The sequence below is a fragment of the Xenopus laevis genome, chromosome 4S (assembly GCF_017654675.1).
Source record: "Xenopus laevis strain J_2021 chromosome 4S, Xenopus_laevis_v10.1, whole genome shotgun sequence".
Classification (NCBI taxonomy): Eukaryota; Metazoa; Chordata; class Amphibia; order Anura; family Pipidae; genus Xenopus; species Xenopus laevis.
Window position 1 is genome coordinate 125,047,744 of NC_054378.1, and position 16,920 is coordinate 125,064,663.

General features: G+C 40.9%; 1 protein-coding gene across 26 annotated transcripts in view; it reads left to right on the top strand.

The window, feature by feature from the left end:
- Window positions 1-16,920, top strand: part of LOC108715931 (calcium-dependent secretion activator 1-like) — a 255,593-nt gene that overhangs the window by 100,897 nt on the left and 137,776 nt on the right. For all 26 annotated transcript variants that reach the window (XM_041561820.1, XM_041561808.1, XM_041561800.1 and 23 more), the window contains exon 7: window positions 15,672-15,783. In XM_041561820.1, coding sequence (XP_041417754.1) covers window positions 15,672-15,783 — 112 coding nt within the window. The remainder of the gene's footprint in view (window positions 1-15,671; window positions 15,784-16,920) is intronic.

A 16,920-nucleotide genomic window follows, 5' to 3' on the forward strand; every position in this document is an offset into this window, starting at 1 on the left:
TTGGGTTAGAGGGTTCGGGTGTGGATCGATTTTTTTTGACCAACACATGCATCATCGTAATTGTACAGAACACAAAGAGGAAGAGCTGAATGGATGAATGTTGGTGTCACTGCTCCTTTATAAAGAAATCATTAGGATATACTGTGATTACAATGACTTACCCACATTCTGCATCCACACAATAAGAGAATACATGAATACATTTATTTGGCTTTCCCACAGATTTGCTTCCCCTGTTGCCTTTGGCTTTTTAGATTGTGATACACAATGGAGCCTTTTATCTATTCAGTGTTTTTCCACAGTGACATCCTCCAAAATCTAATTTCCAGCCGGCATTTTAATCAGCAAATCCCCAAAACGTGTACTTTATCTGCTTCTGCACCGGGATGATGTGCGCTGATGTGACAGGTCACCAGGCCGGGTAATAGAGTGACCCCATTATGCTTGTAATTGTGCTTCGGCACAATCTCCAGAGGACTCGGCGGAGTTCTGCTCTGGAAATGAACAGATAAAGACATAGTTTAGCTTAGAGGAGAATAAATCATCTCATATCCAGAGCTGTTTTGCAGTCCAATTGGAGGGGGTGGCCCTTGGTCCTGGACATAGTGGGGCCACACCGAACAGCAGTTATAGGTAAACTGTTTTCCTGGGTAATAATGAAGAATTTATATCAATGGGTATAAACTGCAGGAAAGAGTTAAAGGATGACGACAAGTACAACTATTTTCAGTTTCATGAGCATCCTATTATTTGCCTGCAGGTGTGTGAACCCTGTGTAATTACCTGTAACCAATGCTAAATAGTATTTGTGGAAACATTAAATTCTGCTCCCCCGATCAAAGAAAAATTCATTTCAGAGTATAAACCTGAGGGAGAGCTCTGAGGAATGTGCCTCTGGTTTATACTTTGCAAAGGAAAGAGAAGAAGAAGCATTAGAGCTGCACGTTATTATTGGACTTGAAAGTGCTCTTAGAAGTTGATAGAGAAAAGGAACAGGAGAGTGACAGGACGAGAGCCCTTGTGATATGTAACGAAGGGAATAAAGGTTTGGTGGCAACACAAACAGATCCCTGGCAACAAAAAGGAATGTTAAAAGGGATCCTGTCATCGGAAAACATGTTTTTTTTCCAAAACACATCAGTTAATAGTGCTACTCCAGCAGAATTCTGCACTGAAATCCATTTCTCAAAAGAGCAAACAGATTTTTTTTATATTCAATTTTGAAATCTGACATGGGGCTAGACATTTTGTCAATTTCCCAGCTGCCCCTGGTCATGTGACTTGTGCCTGCACTTTAGGAGAGAAATGCTTTCTGGCAGGTTGCTGTTTTTCTTTCTCAATGTAACTGAATGTGTCTCAGTGAGACATGGGGTTTTACTATTGAGTGTTGTTCTTAGATCTACCAGGCAGCTGTTATCTTGTGTTAGGGAGCTGTTATCTGGTTACCTTCCCATTGTTCTTTCGTTTGGCTGCTGGGGGGGAAAAGGGAGGGGGTGATATCACTCCAACTTGCAGTACAGCAGTAAAGAGTGATTGAAGTTTATCAGAGCACAAGTCACATGACTTGGGGCAGCTGGGAAATTGACAATATGTCCAGCCCCATGTCAGATTTCAAAATTGAATATAAAAAAAATCTTTGTTTGCTCTTTTGAGAAATGGATTTCAGTGCAGAATTCTGCTGGAGCAGCACTATTAACCGATTCTTTTTGAAAAAATTTTTTTTTCCCATGACAGTATCCCTTTAAAAAGAAAGCTGCAGCCCTCCAGTTGATAGATGTTGGCTGTTGAGGGGTACTGGGAGTTTGGGCAGAAATCAGGGGGGCAGACCAATCAGGATCCCTAGCATTGTAGGAAGAAGGACCTGTATTAAGGAGTTAAATAAATGTACCGTATGGGAACCAAATGGTGACTTCTTTCCAAATCCAAATAAAATGACCTTAGACAGAGGCCTTCTTTGCAGATGTGTGGTGGCAGATGATGTAGAAATCAAGTTGCCTGTAGTTTCATGCTGTGCCACTGCAGTCATGGCTGAAGGTAAAGCAGCTGTATTAAATTCAACACATCTGTAAAAGGGGCACAATTCGTTGATACAGTATGTTATGGTTAAATGTAATGGGGGCAGTTTGTGGTTGGGTTTGGTTAGGATTGTCCTGGAAGGTTCTAGATAAGGGGAAAGGCCAGAGGCTTGTAGACTATAGTTGGGAAAGGTTAAAAGACATTGTTGGCCTAATTAAGACTTTGGGTGGACACCAGGAGTCAAGATGTTCTTCTGGCAAGGCCTGGAGGGTCCAGGTTGACTAGCTGTCAGACTAGACCTGTTACACCATGTCTTTAAGATTAGAGAAGGCTAGGTTAGTTAATATGGGCACCTTTGGCCCTAATAAGTGGGGCAGTGACCTTAGCAAATACATTGCCATGTAGGGAAGTCCCAGCAACTAGGCTTAGGTTTGTTCCAGGAACCTAAGGATCTGCCAGAGCAGACAATCTGCATTGTACCAACCGTAACAAACATCTTGTGTCCGTCAGAAAAGGAAACCAGGGGCTTGTGTCATATTGCAGGAGGACCCCACTGTGTGCCTTCATATATATCTGCCAGGAGACTAAACTTCTTTTTAAGTACCATGTACAGCAGAGAACATGCAATCAACCATTCAAAGTGAGAAGTGTGAGTAGTAAGTAGTAAGAGTAGTAAGAGAATGGGGGTAAAACAGGCCCAAGGAAACCCTCAGTCAGGTCTTCTGGCACCAACCAGGTGAACTTGGAGTGGGCTTGGGGAGTGGTGGTCGTTCCAGCGATTCTGTTATCCCACAATACTGCGTGAGCTTGCGAATGGGTACAGACTCCAAAAATGTAAGTACAAATACGGCCACTAGATGTCAGTGCTTATATCCCCAGTATTTTAGAAGCAATAATGAGTGTAAACAGCAGGGCAACATCAGCAATACTGTCCATGAGGGAGTGCAATGAGTTTGTAGTAAATCACAGTGAAATCACAGTAAACAAATTCCGGGCTACATGTTCTACTTAATCACAGCAGAGGAGAAGACAATCGCTCTTGTAGGAAGTTGCAATCTATGTTCTATCCCCCAAGAAGTAGAACTGGTGTGAAGATCTGCTCATATACTGTATATGCTAAACTGCACCAGTGCTGGCGGAGATATTTATACAGTGCACTCGTTATTTCATACTAATATTAGATAAATATAAAGAAGAACTGTTGGAAAATGTAGGTGTAGTTGTCCTTTACATTCTTTGCTAAAACAACTTTCCTTGCAAAAGGTTATGATGTTGATTTTGTCATTGCCTGGGTACCCAAATCCTTAACAGAATTTCATACTTTTGCAAATGTGTAATGTGCAGTAAACCGTATTGTGAACCGTTATACAGAATAGTTGCAATCCAGTGTTTGTGCATTAACAGCATAAAAGATCTGTGGAAATAAATGCCAGTGAGTCAGAGTTCCTGTGCATTTGCTTTCTGATGGAAATTGTAACTGTTCCACTAAAGAGGCATTCTTCTCTGAAAAAGACTATATATATATATATATATATATATATATATATATATATATATATATATATATATATATATATATATATATATATATATATATGGTGAGAGATAATGCGTTTCATTTACTTACGGTTAAAGGCTTTGTAACTGGTACAGAAAACTTTGAGAATAATGCGCCCCCTACTGTAAATGATAAGGATATTAGAAGTCACTGAGGGGTTGTTCTGTGACCATATAAAGGCACAAGGCTGCAGACTGAGTTATACAGGGAACTCTGAGTATCACTCATGTATTATAAGGGATAATGTACCTCCTACTGTAAATGATAAGGATATTAGAAGTCACTGAGGGGTTGTTCTGTGACCATATAAAGGCACAAGGCTGCAGGCTGAGTTATACAGGGAACTCTGAGTATCACTCATGTATTATAAGAGATAATGTACCCCCTACTGTAAATGATAAGGATATTAGAAGTCACTGAGGGGTTGTTCTGTGACCATATAAAGGCACAAGGCTGCAGGCTGAGTTATACAGGGAACTCTGAGTATCACTCATGTATTATAAGGGATAATGTACCCCCTACTGTAAATGATAAGGATATTAGAAGTCACTGAGGGGTTCTGTGACCAAATAAAGGCACAAGGCTAAAATCAGAAATGCCGGACTTACTTTCTGCACAGAAGAACTTACAATCTTAAAATCTGGGAAACACTCATGCAGCTGCAATTACTTTCCATAAAACTAAAAGTAAAGGAAAGAATTATATTCTGCTGGGTGTCACATATATTAGCTATAAAACCTGTGATTAAGCATTAAACAAAAATGAAAAAGAAGTACAAATCACCATAATTAAGTTTTTAAAAATACACCTTCCTCTGTATATTTCTTTTTAACATCCTCTGTAGTTGATGTCGTACCTGACAATTACTGCAATATACATCTCTGCTTGCACGCTCCCTTCTTTTATTTCAGTCAGACACTGCCACCTAGTGTGAAAACTGAGTTTTGCACTGTCGTTTTCAATTCCAATTACTTTAATGTTACACTTGGAGGTGATAGTTGAGATGGATTTTAAGCTAAATGCAGACACTCAGCACTTCCAGGGTTACATCTGATGCCGCCCTCCCAGCAAGATGATATTTGTAAGTCATTACATCCTGCCTAGCTTTTGAACAGTATTAAAATCTTCTCGCACAATCAGACTCCAATTGATCCCTTTGATTAGCCTTGTGACATTGTGACATTATTATGGACATGTTGGGCCCAAAAGTTTCTCTAATCATGACTATGAGATACTAGAATTTTATTTTTCCTTTCTCCTATCTTCATTGTGTCCCTGTGTTTCCCCCATTGTGATTCAATTTTCAAGTACAATCACCATGTTTTTCCCACAATGCAGTGTTTTTCCCAAAACCCCCTATGTTTTTGTGGTCCAAGTCCAGTTAACTTTATTTGTGTGTGTTTGTGTGTGTTTGTGTGTGTTTGTGTGTGTTGTGTGTGTTAGTGTCTGTGTTGTGTGTGTTTCAAGTGCTGAATGATCAGGCTTTTATAGGGTATAGGATCCCTTATCTGGAAACCCGATATCCAGAATTACGGAATGGCTGTCTCCCATAGACTCCATTTTATCCAAATAATCCAAATTTTTAAAAATGATCTCCTTTTTCTCTGTGATAATAAAACAGTAGCTTGTACTTGATCCCAACTAAGATATAATTAATCCTTATTGGAAGCAAAACCAGCCTACTGTGGTTATTTAATGTTTACATGAATTTCTAGTAGACTTAAGGTATGAAGACCCAAATTACGGAAAGATCCGTTATCCGGAAAACCCCAGGTCCCGAGCATTCTGGATAACAGGTCTCATACCTGTATTGGTTTTAGGCTTTCAGGTTGGAAGCCTGTCCTATCTTGGTTGGCCATACATGTGAAGATCCAAACAATAACATCTTTTTCCAATTCATCCATCCATGTGGTGGACCAAATCAGATTGATCTGAACGTGTAGCAATCAAAGCAATGATAGAATGGGGTAGAAGGTCAGTATGGTGAGCAGGGCTGAATTTGGAATAGCCGTGCTGAGAAAGGGGGTGATTCTCGTTCCAACATTGGTTGCTAATTTGGTCAAGAGAAGCCAAACTGATTAGCAATAACTGCAAGTTTATGGCACGAAATGTAAGTTATTCAGTGCTGTTGACCACTGAGAACATTTGAGAAGACCATAGGATTTTAGCTTTCTATAGACGGCAGCTCAGCAAGACATAATGTTCCCGGCAACCCTCAGGATTGGGATTGAAAAAGAAAATCCAGTTTTTAATATATTTAATGCTCAGCAAATGGACTGATCATAATTGAAATCACCATTTCGTTTCCTGGCTGGCACTTCCTTTTTTATTGGCTGTAAACTCGGCCAAAATGTTTTTTTTCTTATGCAATCGCGCTGGCAGCTCCCGTATGCAATGGCTGTGCACACCAGCATGCTGATTATTTGTGACTGATGTTCTGTTGAATTAAATCTGCTGCTTGCTGGAGAAAATACTCTTCCTAATCCTTAATCTATAAACACAATATACAATACAAAACAATATAAAACAAAACAACATTTGGTACAATGGTCCATTTATTTATATGTGTATACAGGTTGCATGTAGGTTATATGAGGCTACTTTATAATACAGAGAGGTAACCACAGAGATAGAAAATCGTTAATATACAGCTAGGGGCAGATTTACTAAGGGTCAAATTTCGAAGTTAAAAAAACTTCGAAATTAAAAGTACGGTATTCGATCGAACGAATAAAAATCGAACGATTCAAACGATTTTTAGCGAACGATCGAAGGATATTTATTCGACCAAAAAAACCTTAGAAAAGTGCTCTGGAAGGTCTCCATAGGCCAACATTGCACTTCGGTAGCTTTATTTTGGCGAAGTCTGAAGTCAAAGTTTTTTTTAAAGAGACAGTACTTAGATTACCGAATGGTTGTATAGTCGAAAGATTTTTACTTCGAATCGTTCAAATCAAAGTCGAATATAGCCTATTCGATGGTCGAAGTACCCAAAAATTTACTTCGAAATTTGAACTTTTTGCAATTCGAACCATTCACTCGAGCTTAGTAAATCTGCCCCTAGATAAGAGGCAAGAATTGAGAAGGCAGAGCTTGTCTTTCATTTAGGTTCACAAGTTCAAGTGCCAGGCGATGAAACGGACGGCAGATTTAGTGAGCATTGATACTTTTCATAAACGGTACTTGCACCCCTGCATGATTATAGCTCTTGGGATTCCAAAGCACCCACCTGACTTCTCTGTTAAGCAGTTGACTCTTAGGAACCCTGCAATTACATTATCACGTATGGTATCCTAAAACTCTAAACAAACCCCAAGTTCCCAGTCTCGGCTCACGCTTCTTCCTCTAATAACCGCCGTTGGCTTTGGGAGGAGCCCTCCGCTACTTGGATGCCGCCAGGTTTAAAGTGAGAGGACCAAGGGGGAAGTTCTGGGCAGGCAAGGGAATGGGGAACAGGGAGAACAGAGAGTGCAGACGTAGAACAGGCAGGGTAGTACTAATCAGTGCAGTACAGAATCAGGAACCAGGAGCATATTCAGGATTACCAGTACCAGTCAGAATAAACCAATCAGTAACACAGTACCAAGTCAGGATCCAGAAGAGTGGTCAAACAGGCAAGGGTCGGTTCAGGCAGTGATACAGCAAGGTCAAAACAGGCAAAGGCCAGGAAAAGATAATCAGACAAGAATCGCACCCAGGAAATATGGACTATAGCCCTACGTTAGGCAATAAGTCAGGGGGTTTTATAGCCAGACTAATGACTTACACTGATCATCTGTGGCTAGTCTGGTAACAGGTGAAAGAAGCCAAGTCTACTTGCAATTACATGGAAAGCAATAGAAGTGAACCAGGGCCTTAGCTGTCTGCTCACATAGCACAGTGGAAATGCAGACAGAGCAAGAACACCAGGTCCTTACCAGGTCCAATGTTTAACTCCAAGCAGGTTGTTACGTTACTTACGTACATCCATACTGCACCTGGTAGAGATTCTAGGGTTGCTTCAACAGGTTCTACTGACTTGTTCTAAACAACTTGTGAGCTAATATACTTTTAAAAATCCAATAGGAATGAGCAGAGGTGGAATATTTCTGTGGTTCGTTCTAATTTCACACTTTGATAAATCTACCGTGTACAGTTGGTGGTCATGCGAGTTTGTATTACGGAAGGATGCGGAAATAATTTTGCTGACCTTATTTGAAGAAATATTTGAAGAAATATATATTTGTATATTTATATACAAATATTTGCTATCAATGGTTTCCCTTGATCTCCATAAATGTCCTTGTAGAATTGCTCCTCCGCTTGGAGAAAAAGGTTGGGCAGTGTGTGCTAGAATCACACAGGGTGATGAGTTGCCCTTCTGTAACTAATTAACCTGCTTCTGTTGGGAGTGTTGAAACTTTGAGACTTAATCCTGAAAGACTCGCTGATCTGAATGTATGCAGTTAGGAACAAACTGCTTGGAGTTCAACTAAAAGACCATCAACCAAAATAAAAGAAGGGGAGGTTGCCCTGGGCTATAAGGATAGAGAAATTATGGATTCAAAACTCAAACAATCCATTTTAAACCTTCTTCTCTGTTTAGTAACGCTCATAAATGCAGGGTGTCACATGGATATCTCTTCTTAGTGGATAATGGCCCAATGCCATGAGTTATGGCCATAATAAAAGTGCTTTCTGGAAGTATGGATCGTGTTTATAGTTATGAGTCCTTTCTCAATGGTAATATGGGCTGATAGGAATCCGAGAGTTGCATTTATTGAACGTGAAATAAAAGCCTGTAGCCTTCTTCCATCTCTGACGCAGGCCTCTCTCTACAGTAAAGAGATATTTATCAAGTCATTGATGTCAAAGCCAAACACAAAATCATGATTCCATCCTTCCGATGACTGGTGTCCACACTGTGCAACTGTGACCCTGGGACACTGCTGTAACTGGGGGTACAACCGCCCTCCTCATTAGGTCCGGCAACGAACATGCGACATGGAGCCTGGAAGGCAGGAGTGTGTGCCAACATGTCTCAGGCTGGGCCCATGGTCCTCTAGTTATGCTGCTGCCCTGCACAGTTCTGGAGTTATTGCACCCCTGAACCTGGATTCTCATAAAAAGTTGTGTCCTTAGTGTAGCAGACTTGTGCCCAGTGAATCACAGCTGGGACTTTGCGCTCTGAAAGTGATTCAACCCCCACTCTGATAATGCTAAATGCAATTTGCACTAGATTTGCATCAATACATAAGCACAATTTCATCCCTTTTGATGCAGAATACTGAATATTGAATTTCCGCATATCGCCACCCGCGAAAAAATTCGTAAAACTGCCGCAAAAATTCTGCAGCGAAAAATTTGCGGCGAGAAATAAAATTGTGCCGTGCATACAAATTGTTGCACGTCAAAATTATTCGGACGCCCATTAACTAATTAATTAATAGTAATTAAAATAGTCCCGCATATAAAAATTATTTTGATGGCCATTGACTTCAATGCATTTCACAAATTCGCCCTTCACTAATGCTGAATTGTGGCAGATACTGTGAACAGTAGCAATGATGCTGCATTTATGGGAAACAAGGTTAGGCCCCCCGCCCCTGCCACTAAGTCCCCACCAGACCGAAGCTGCAGCCGCAGCCCCCCCTTTAGCTCCCGCTCGAGCGTGCATGTGCATAAGTTAATTTGCCATGACTGGGGCCCATAGATGCTGGTTGGGGGCAGCAAGGGCAGGGAGCGTGTCTGGGCTGGCAGGGCCCACAAGAGCCGGGGCCACCAGGTTTTTTCCCGGTGTCCCGCTGGCTCAGTCCGACCCTGATGAGAAAACACTATGAGTAAAAACATTTCAATTTGTGTTCAAAATTGTCTTTTGCACACAGAACTTGCTTTCATAAATCAGTATTAAAGGATAACTAAAGCCTAACTAAAGAAGTAGGTAGAAATATTGTACATGATGTTTTGTGCTTCTGTACCAGCCCAAGGCAACCACAGCCCTTTAGCAGTAAAGATCTGTGTCTCCAAAGATGCCCCAGTAGCTCCCCATCTTCTTTTCTGCTGATTCACTGCACATGCTCTGTGCTGCTGTCACTTACTGAGCTTAGGGACCCACTCACAATATACAGTACACATAGAATAGAAATGTCACAATATAAGGCTGATTAGTAATTAATACAGATAATTACTACATGGCAGCACAGAAACCAGTGCAATTAGCATCAGAATTTAATAATCAGCAAACCTGTAGCATCAGCTTATATTACAGCCAGGGAAGCTCATTTTCTGCTGGATAATTAGTGACGAGCCCTAAGCTTAGCTTCTCAACAGCCAATCAGAGCCCACTGAGCATGTGAGTGTCACAGACACTTTCCAAGATGGTGACCCCCTGTGACAAGTTTGAAGTCCTGGATCATTGCTGCTATTGACAAGCTCAAACTTTAGCCTCGTGCAATAAGTTCAGTGTATGAAATATGGCATTTTTAGTCACATTCATTTTTAGGGTTTAGTTCTCCTTTAAGAGACAGAACCAGCAGTGCAGTAAGGGATGAAGAAATTTTGCTTGTGATGGTGATAACATTTACAAATAATTTTAAAATCACGGACATACAGTATCTTTGGAAAGTTTTTTAGAATGATATTTCCTTTCATTAGGCAACAATTTTTAAGTTAGATACCCCTTTAAACATAGATTAGGCTTTTGGAATCCACAACCCAATTTTTTTTTTTTTTTACATTATTCCCTCCTTGAACATTTGGGCTGTGAATTAAAGCTGAAAATGATTGTTTGTTTTTAGTTAGCAACATTTGTTGATAGCATATGGTCTGGGAACACTTCTGCAAATATGAAGCTTTTAATAGTAAACAGTAGTGACGGCTGGAAAGCTGCTTCTGTCACGTCGAGCGTTGTACTTCTCGATTCTTCCCGACTCTCAAGGATTATTTATCACTTCCCTGACATTTGCAGTGGGGCGAGAACGGCAATATTGTTTCGCGCTGACTAAAGAGCTCGCATATGATTACACACACAAGTGATTTGTTGCCGCGTTGATCTGATGTTCGTGCCATAAGAAGTAAATAGCTTGGCTTAATCTGTGGAATTTTCCATTGTCATTTTCATTGGAATAAAGCATTAGGCATCGGTAATACAGCAACGTATCAATAGGCATTGCCCTTGAATGTAATGACATAAGCAATAGGTTTATGACAACACGGTGCCATGCAATAACTGAGGCTGATGAAGAATATCTGTTGCTGAAGTAGCCAATATGGCGGCACTCTAAAATACAAATATGCAGAGTTGGAATGCAGTCTACTGGCCTTCAACCGTGTCTTCTAGTAATGAACACATTTTTTTGCCAGGCATGGATTTGTGGCAAAATTCCTCATTTCGCATCTGCAAATTCTTTCAGAAACTGTGGTAAAGAAGTCGTCGCAAGAAAAAGGGCCCATTGATTTTAATGCATTTTGAGTGAGAAATAACTTGAGGAAAAACACCACTAGACTTTGAAGGAGAAGGAAAGTCATATCCCACTTGGAGTGCCAAATGTTAGGCACCCCCAAATGTATTTATTTACCTGGAACTCCAAGTCGCTTATTCCAGCGAGCACCACAGATCGATTCCGGCTTCTTCTTTCTTCTTGTGGAACTTTAATGAAAAAGTCGGCTATTTTGTTCTACTGCGCATGCGTCTGCCCCGGGAAATTTGAAGAAAGAAGAAGCTGGAAGAGGATCGCTCTGTGGTGCTCACTGGAATAACTCCGGGCCGGTGCAGTTTTCTGCTGATAGGAGCTCCGGACAAGTGTTTCAGGTAAGTCAATACAATCACTTGGGGTGTCTAACATTTGGGGGATACAACTTTCCTTCTCATTTAATGCATTTGGACATAAATTCCCTTCAAGAAAAAACACCCATTGACTAAATACTTTTGCAGTGAGAAAAAAAAGTTGTGCGTCCAAAAAAATTGTCTACTGACTTCAATGCGTTTTGGAAACTTTTTAGCAGTTTTGCGAATTTTTTGGTGAAACGGGACAGATACACTCATCACTAATGTTTTCTTTTTAACTGCCTGTATTGAAATAGAAATGCAGTATATACAAGACATATGGTTTGTTTATCCTTTAGTTAATATTGCAAGTGAAAGATACAATCCCTGTGTAACAGAGACAGAACAGGAGTTTGAAGGATCCAGTACAAGGCTGTGGTTTGGATCCCCCCTTCCCAATTTGGTTTAGGGAGGCTTGTTGACTTACAGACGAGATGTTTTTAAGCCACCTCCTATTGTGAACTAAATTGTGAAATACTATAGGGCACTTCTTTAAAGGAACAGTTCAGTGTGAAAATAAAAACTGGGTAAATAGATAGGCTGTGCAAAATAAAAATGTATCTAATATAGTTAGTTAGCCAAAAATCTAATATATAATCTGTATAAAGGCTGGAGTGACTGGATGTGTAACATAATAGCCAGAACATTACTTCCTGCTTTTCAGCTCTCTAACTCTGAGTTAGTCAGTGACTATAAGGGGGGCCACATGGGACATAACTGTTCAGTGAGTTTGAAATTGATCCTCAGCATTCAGCTCAGATTCAAAAGCAACAGTGATGACCCATGTGGCCCTCCCTCAAGTCACTGATTGGTTACTGCCGGGTAACCAATCAGTGGAAACCAAGAGAGCTGCAAAGCTGGACGTGGTGTTCTGGCTATTACTGTATGTTACACATCCAGTCACTCCAGCCTTTATACATTACATTTTTGGCTAACTAACTATATTAGATACATTTATTATTTTTCACAGGCTATCTATTTACCCTGTTTTTAGTTGTACACTAAACTGTTCCTTTAATATAACTGAATCATAATTAAAGGTTTTGCAATATTTTGGATTATATTACAGTGTTACGTTTCATAAAATGAGATACAGTAGTTGGAGGCATAAGGGCATTTACTTGTGGGGCAGGGTACAAAGTTCAAGTGCACCCAGCTTCTCGCTTAGCATACATAGGTGTTGGTCTTTGCACAGCTAAATGCAGAAACCATAATATAGAAATAAGTAAACTTAAATTAGAAGTCTCTTGTGCAGGCCCAGATTTATGATGTGGGCACCTCCAGGTCCCAAAACACCCCACTCCCGCGCAGGTTTCCAGTTTCCTTTGGAACATTGAGGATTCAATGTTCTTTGTAGAAAAATAGGATATGATATGGGCAACATGCCGTCCCTAAAATCTTGCCACCCTGTCCAGGCCTTCACTTGTGATTAAATTAAGGTAGGTTCATCTTCAGTTGGAGAAAGGAAAACAAAAACGACGGGAAAGTGTCCCCGTCAATCAGTTGCACTGACATAATTTATTTAAAGACCAAAATGAGCAAACTAATAGGTAACGGCTTTTGATTATTGATAAACGAATTTATTCGCCAGCCATGAATTTGTGCCTATAATACGAATTTCACCATGTGCGAACAAAATTTGTCGCGTGTAAAATTTGTTGCGCGTAAAAACATCCATTGACTTCAATGCATTTCTCAAAATGTTGCAGTTTCGCGACAGATTCACTCATCACTACTATTGATATGCACAGTGGCATAGTTACATAGTTAAATTGGGTTAAAAAAAAGTCCATCAAGTCCAACCCCTCCAAATGAAAACCCAGCCCCATTCACACACCCCTCCCTACTTTCACATAAATTCTATATACCCATATCTATACTAACTATAGAGTTTAGTATCACAATAGCCTTTGTATTATGTCTGTCCAAGAAATCATCCAAGTCCCTCTTATAGTCATTAACTGAATCAGCATCACAACCTCACTGTCCTCACTTTTTTGTACTTTTATAAACCCCAATAGCTTTTCTAGTATGCAATGAGTTTTATATCATATCTCTGACCTCCTACAGAACAGAACTTGCCTGCACGCTTAGCTGCTTCTCTAATGCAATCGCTCTAATGTTCACTCTCTGTAGAATGTTAAATTATCAGACTTAATGGAAAACGTGTATCGTTTTGAACAGTCTTCGACCAGTTTTCTCTTTTTGCAACTGCGCCGAGCCAAGTTTACTCCACTGAGCCTTCCATTCAAAGTCAACATTTCCAAGGAAGGCAGTGAATACATTTTTGTGTATTGTTACCTGTGTGCCAGGAGGCATTCTCATTTGTTGTAAGGTTCACAGCTGCCGTAGAAAAGCAGTACAGCCTTCAGCTCAGCTCACAGATCAACTCTTGATCAAATGCATTTGCTGGCAGGCACCAGCTGTTGAACTGCATCCAGCTGATCAGGCTTTGTATCTTCCAGAAGGGTACAGTAAACTACAGAGCGAGTCGTGTTTCCTCTGTTCTTATTATACATTGGAATTAATGTTCAATTACATACATTTACTATGCACCTAGGCTAAGAAAAAGGCAAAAGTAAGTAAGGGCAAAAACACCAGATGCTATTTACATCCAAATACAAAACTGCTTTTAAAAAAAAAGTACATTTTGGCATTTTTAACATGAATTGGGTTTTTGTATGAAGCTAGCATTGTGCTGTCTTTAGTGCTCTTATACTAGATTCAAAGAAAAAGGCAATATAAAGAACCAGTGAGATGTCTTATAATAGATTTCCCTTTATTATCTGTTAGATAGCTATGCCGCATGGGATTTACTGCAGATAATAACAGAATTCCTACACCAACTTTGCCTAAAAGAACAAGGCTACCCAAGAATTGGGATGGAGCCATTGTAGTGCATTAGGATGCCTCGGCTGGCTATTTGCAGGTTAACTATAGAACTGGGCATCAGGAATCATAATACCAGGAATGGGTTTACTGAAAACAAACAGGAAACTAGGGCTGTCTTACTATGGGGTGGCAAAGGGGAATCCAACTTTACAAGCTCATTCATTTTACAGCGCTGCACAATATGTTGGCGTTCTAAAAGTACAGAGCACCACCTGGCCTGCCAATACCTTGCACATCTTTCAGGATGTGTATGCACCATGGCACAAAGTGCAGAAAACAGTAATTCTAACTACAAGAAGGGGCAGGGTCTGCCTGGGGGGCAGGGGCCCATCTGGGCTACTGTCTGAAGGCCCCCCTCTGCCCCCCCCCCACCACTGCATGTATGCGCACTGTGCTTTTGCCGTGACTGGCCCTAAGAAGGGAAGTAGCGGCACAAAGAAGCACAGGGTGCGGATTTGGGCCGGTGGGGCCCACAAGAGCCGAGAGCCCACCGGGTTTTTTCCCGGTCTCCCGCCGGCCTAGTCTGACCCTGGGAAGGGGTAAAAGGGCTAAGAATATCAACTGGGGCTGGGGCATTTACATTTCCACCCAGTTGTTTTGTCACTTAAGCAGAATTCAGGTTTTCTGCTTTATTCTCCCGGAAAGTGTTTGAAATAATGTTTCCTGTCACTTCTCTATGGGTATGGGGAATATGCGCACTATTTCAGAAGACAGTTTTGCAGGTAAAGTAGGGTCATAGTATTAGGTTCCATGTTAGAACCCTCTCAAACTTCCTGCTGACATACTACTTATGAAGAGTCTTCTCCATCATTCACTGGGTTGTAGGGATGTTCAGTCTGGGCCCACCATTGAATACATTTTTTGTGGGTGTGTGCCAAGTAAAGCATGGTTTGTCAATTTTCCACCTCAAGTGGAATTGCTTGGCTTTCTCTTCTCAATCAGATCCTTCCTACGCAGAAAAGAATTAGACTAAGTACAACCTCTGATTCATTCAACTGAATGTTTCCCCCTCAGCAGAACAGAATACATTTCTTTATAAATTTATAAAAAAAAAAATCTACCGTTTACAATAAACATTTTTTAATCACAGTTTTATCTCAAAGGAACTGTTTTTTGAAGTTGTTTTTGGGAAGGTTTATGTAATAAAAGCTTGCCCAGGAGCAGGAACGCATAGCAACATCTAGCACCTAGCACATCTTAGCACAGAACCACCATCACTGAGCTGCCGACAGCTGCCTCCCATCATCTAACAAATTAATTAACACATTTCTTCTCACAAAGTTGTAGCACTTTTTTTTTTGCTACATTGTCATTTTGTATTAACCGTCTCCTGGCTCTGCTCGCTGTACAATAATACTAATTCAATACTATACTAATACGTTATATGTTGCTGTCTTGCAGGTGGGGAACACAAGGTGACTTCTCGACCACCCATGCGTTACCTGCAGTCAAAGTGAAGCTCTTTACAGAAAGCACTGGAGTTTTGGCTTTGGAAGATAAAGAACTTGGACGGGTAAGAAAATCAATAGTTTAGCTTTGTTTTGTCTTGCAGATGAATACAGCTTTGCCTGTGTTCAGCAGCGCTGTATTCATGTGGGGCAGGTCGAAAAGATGCACATCCCTTGGTGCTCTTGGATTTGGGTCTTGGGTCAAAGTCAATAACAAAGACCCTGAATAGAGGTGCCAGGTCAATAAGGTGTGCATGCAAGAGCACTAAGCACCCCATATTGCTCAGGCAGCACTTCTGCCCAGGCTCTGGAGGTCCTCTGCACCTCGCACTGAATAAAAAGATCTGATGTCAGGCAGAAATATCCATGGGCTAATGGTAATGTACAGGGCCCCAATACAGCTGGTCTTTAGAGTTGCTGGAAAAATAGACACTAGTAAATAATTGACAGCATGTGAGGACTTTTTTGGGGATTTCTTGGAATTTTTGACCCAATATAGCTGGTGCCTATTACTGCTCCCTAGCTTGCATGTCCGTACGATGTCTGAATTTTTGGGACAGGCATGGGCGGGAGTTGGGATGCCTAAGCACCTCTGCCCACCCCTCCAATGCATACAGAGCTGCCGAACACAGACATCACTGTTTATATTAGGGATGCACCGAATCCAGGATTCGGTTTGGGATTCGGCCAGGATTCTGCCTTTTTCAGCAGGATTCGAATTCGGCCGAATCCTTCTGCCTGGCCGAACCGAATCCTAATTTGCGTATGCAAATTAGGGACAGGGAGGGAAATCTTTTTGTTACAAAACAGGGAAGTAAAAATGTTTTCCCCCCACCTCTAATTTACATATGCAAATTAGGGTTTGCATATGCAAATTAGGGTTTGGGGTTCAGATTCGGTTCGGTATTCGCCCGAATCTTTCGCGAAGGATTTGGGGGTTTGGCTGAATCCAAAATAGTGGATTCGGTGCATCCCTAGTTTATATGGGGTACACATAGGTCTCTGAACTCCAAAACAGATCATAAAGGCATCCTGCAATTCATCCAGCACTGAAGGCAGGGTGCAAAATCTAACATAAAGTACAAGTGAATATATTATATCAGAAAAGGTCTGTCCCATGAGGATGTCCAATAATCTACCCAAATTTCAGTGACCCCTAGTCAGTTAACAACAATTCTTATGTCACTGCAACAATTTTAGTG